This window comes from Manacus vitellinus, unplaced genomic scaffold (genome assembly GCF_001715985.3).
Source record: "Manacus vitellinus isolate BGI_N305 unplaced genomic scaffold, ASM171598v3 scaffold_138_pilon, whole genome shotgun sequence".
In the NCBI taxonomy this organism is placed as follows: Eukaryota; Metazoa; Chordata; class Aves; order Passeriformes; family Pipridae; genus Manacus; species Manacus vitellinus.
This window is the reverse complement of record NW_021938994.1, coordinates 11,142-14,843: the sequence shown is the minus strand read 5'-3', so window position 1 is coordinate 14,843 and position 3,702 is coordinate 11,142. Positions and strand designations below refer to the sequence as shown.

The window sequence follows — 3,702 nt, the reverse complement described above, 5'->3', positions numbered from 1 at the left end:
TCGAGGCTTTTTTGGGGGGCCGGAGGGATCCCTCCCCAAAAAAATAAGAGTCGGGCCGCCTTTTTTTGCCCCGTGCCGGCTGCGGGGTGACTCAGCTCTGAGTCTCCTCGGGGAGAGTCTCCTCATTCCCGGCGGCTTTTCCAGCCTTATAAGGAGCGATCGCGGCGTTTGGGCTCGTCGGTTAATGGGGTTGGGGCAGATAAGCGGCTCCAGCGCCGGCGATCCCCAAAATTCCGGCTGCTGATCCTCGCTGATACCCCCCCACACACACACCTTGGCTCAGGTCAGGCCTGTTCCCGGGCGGGACAGACAGACAGACAGACAGACGGACGGACCTTCCCGAGGGTTGCAAAACTCGGGATCGGCGGCCGCGGGGCCCTCGGATGTGGTTGGGGTTCGTGTGGTTCCCCCTTCCCCGGAGCCTCCTCCCTCCGGAACGGGTTGGACGGTGCAAAATGTTTTAAAATTGGCTTCGGAATTCCTGAAATCCCCCTCCCGGTTGTCCTCGTTTCCGCAGGGATTCGGCTCTCGGGGGTGTTTGGACCCACGGGGCCACCGGGGATTTTGGGAATGTCTCCTCAAACGAGCTTCCTGCCCAAAAACCTCCAAGTGCTGGAGCTTCCCTGCAGCCCAGACCCGGCCAAACTCTTCCCATCCCGGTTCATTCCCAAGGAAAAGCCGTAAACACAGAGGGCCAGGCTGGAATAACCCCCGGGATGCTCAGCTGGGGGGGGTTAAAGAAGGATTTTCTGTCCCGGGCGGGTTTTTTTCCGAGCTGGAGCCGAGCGTGGGGCTCTCCATTGTCTTGGAAAAGCCTCCTGCTTCCCTGGAAAATAATGGAGGAGGCCCCAAATCCACCTCCCTCAGCTCCAGGGCTGGAAGCAGGAGGTGGGAGTTGGATTTCAGGGACAGGAGCAGGGCCGGGAGTCCCTGTGGATCCGATCCCGGCAGGATTTGGGACCTCAGAGCTCCAGCTTGGCCCTGGAGGAGCCGCTTCTCCTAAACCCACCCCGGTGAGGAGCCACTAAAACTTTGGCAAAGCCCCAAAAACCCCCAAATTAGGCGTTTCTGCTCCTCTCCTCCATCCTTCCTCACCGGAACCGAGGCGGGAAGGGATCAGCTCCATCCTGGCCTCCTGCACCTGCCTCAGCTTCCCAAAAAAAACATTCCCTGCACCCCCCAAAAAAGCCAGATTTCATCCCTGGTGGTCCAGGGAGTGTCCCTCAAAACAGGGAAACTCGTGTCCCACCCTCCCTGACGGAGCTGGGATTTGCATGGGCTGGTTTCCTGCTCGGTGGAGCCGGGATTTGGAAGTGCCAGTGCTGGTTTAGTGCTGGTTTAGTGCAAGTTTAGTGCTGGTTTAGCACTGGTTTAGTGCTCGTTTAGTGCTGGTTTAGCTCTGGGCTCCGTGGTGGGTTTCATCCAGGAGCAGGTTTGGTGGTGATGGTGGTTTTTTTTGGGGATGGGAAGTGTCCACGTGCGGAAGTTTTGGCTGCAGGGATGGAAATCGCTCCGTGCTCGTTCCTCCTCCTCGGGGTGGATCTTCCCCTGGGAGAGAGGATTCCTTGGCAGCTCGATGGGATTGGGAATGATGGGATTGGGAATGATCCTGGTGCTTGTAAACAAAGCTGGCAGTGAGGATGTTTGGGGGAGGCCTTTCCCTGGATCCCGTTGGATTCCGGCGCCGCCGTGAGCCCTTTGCCTTCCCTAAAACCCCCCCAAATCCCAAAATACCCCCCCCAAACCCCCAGAGCCTGCTGAATCCGGCTGCTCCCGAGGCTTCCTGGCGGAATTTTCCAAACTTTGCCGAGGAAAACATTCCCTGGAGGAAGAATCTCCCCGGGGAGCATCCAGTGAAACAGTCGGCGGGCGGGAGCGGATCCCAAGCGGAGCTTTCCCGGGATGGAACAGAGGGATTTTAGGGGATCTGGCCCCGGGGTGGGCGTGGGATCCACGGGAGCGGATCCCCGAGGATCTGTGGGAGTTCACCCGGAGTATTTGGGCAACAAACTCGGCTTGTTGGGACTTGGAGAGAGCCTCTGGAAGCGGGAGGAGGCGGGAACACCCCGCCGGGGCCTGGGGAGGAGGGTGACGTGGCCCAGGGCGTGGCCCAGGGCGTGGCCCGGGCGGGATCCCAGGGGAGGGATCCATCCGTGGAGCTGCCTCCGGAGAGCCCGCGGGACACGGAGCAGCTCCGGGATTCGGGATCCTTCCCGAGGATCCGTCCGGGAGAAGGACGTCGAGGTTTTTTGGGTGAACCCCCTGGGTGTGGAGCACCTCTGGGATCGTGGCACACCTCCCGGGATTGTGGGATCATGGAATGGGATGGGTTGGAAGGGCCTTAAAGCCCTCCCAGTCCCACCCCCCCTGCCAGGGACACCTTCCACGGGAGGAGGTCACTCCAAACCCTGTCCTGATCCCGGCCTTGGATCAGCTCAGTGGATCCTCCAGTCCCGAGGGGTTGGATCCGTGGCCTCGTCCTGGATCACTCCTTTAATCCCAGTGGGATCCACTCCTTAAATCCCAGCAGGATTCACTCTGATCCCAGCAGGATTCACTCTGATCCCAGCAGGATTTGCTTGTCTAATTCCATCAGAATCCCCGGCACTATTCACTCTGATCCCAGCAGGATTTGCTTGTTCAATCCCAGCAGGATTTGCTTGTCTAATTCCATCAGGATCCACTCCTTTACTCCCAGAAGTATTCACTCTGATCCCAGCAGGATTTGCTTGTCTAATTCCATCAGGATCCACTCCTTAAATCCCAGCACTGTTCACTCTGATCCCAGTAGGATTTACTTGTCTAATTCCATCAGAATCCACTCCTTAAATCCCAGCAATATTCACTCTGATCCCAGCAGGATCCACTCCTTAAATCCCAGCAATATTCACTCTGATCCCAGCAGGATTTGCTTGTTCAATCCCAGCAGGATTTGTTTGTTCAGTTCCAGCAGGATCCACTCCTTTAATCCCAGCAGGATTCACTCTGATCCCAGCAGGATCCACTCCTTTAGTCCCAGCAGGATCCACTCCTTTAGTCCCAGCAGGATCCACTCCTTTAGTCCCAGCAGGATCCACTCCTTTAGTCCCAGCAGGATTCACTCTGATCCCAGCAGGATTTGCTTGCTCAATCCCATCACTACCCACCCCTTTAATCCCAGCAGGGTCCACCCCTTTAATCCCATCAGGACCCACTCCCTCAATCCCAGGTGAGGGAGGAGCTCCTGGTCTGTCCGGACCAACCCGGGCCAAGCCTTCCGGGGAGCCCCAAAACTCCAATTTTACGCTTTAAACTTAAACCTTAAATTTAAAACTGGGCAAAAGACCCCCGGGGAGGCCGAAGCTGAGCCCGGAACCGCCCGTGAGGTGGGACTGAGCCCGCTTTCTGCCGCAGGACAGCGTGAGGGTGCTGCGGCTGACGCTGCCCCAGGAGCTGCCGGGCGAGCGGCGCGAGCAGGCCAAGCAGAAGGTGGGTGCAATCCCGGCCCCGGGGAGGGATTCCCGGGATTTTGGGGGGATTTACTCATCGGGAAATTCCCCCCCCTTTGCAGCCAGTGGGCAAAGCCTTCGCCATGGTGGCCAACAGGTCCAGCAACGGGCACTCCCTGGCCTCGGAGTGCGTCAAGTCCAACGAGGGGGACGAGGAGATCATCAAGGTGCCGGGGTGGATCCCGAGGGGATGGGGATGGGAAATGGGGGGGGT

The 3,702-nt window shown here is 58.5% G+C and overlaps 1 protein-coding gene across 1 annotated transcript in view; it reads left to right on the top strand.

Annotated features, from left to right (window-relative positions):
• The first annotated feature begins 1,902 nt into the window (after positions 1-1,902).
• TUFT1 (tuftelin 1) overlaps positions 1,903-3,702 on the top strand; it is a 12,925-nt gene continuing 11,125 nt past the window's right edge. Inside the window, exons 1-3 of the mRNA XM_029958030.1 lie at positions 1,903-2,307; positions 3,394-3,468; positions 3,551-3,655. Of these exons, the coding sequence (XP_029813890.1) occupies positions 1,903-2,307; positions 3,394-3,468; positions 3,551-3,655 (585 nt within the window). The remainder of the gene's footprint in view (positions 2,308-3,393; positions 3,469-3,550; positions 3,656-3,702) is intronic.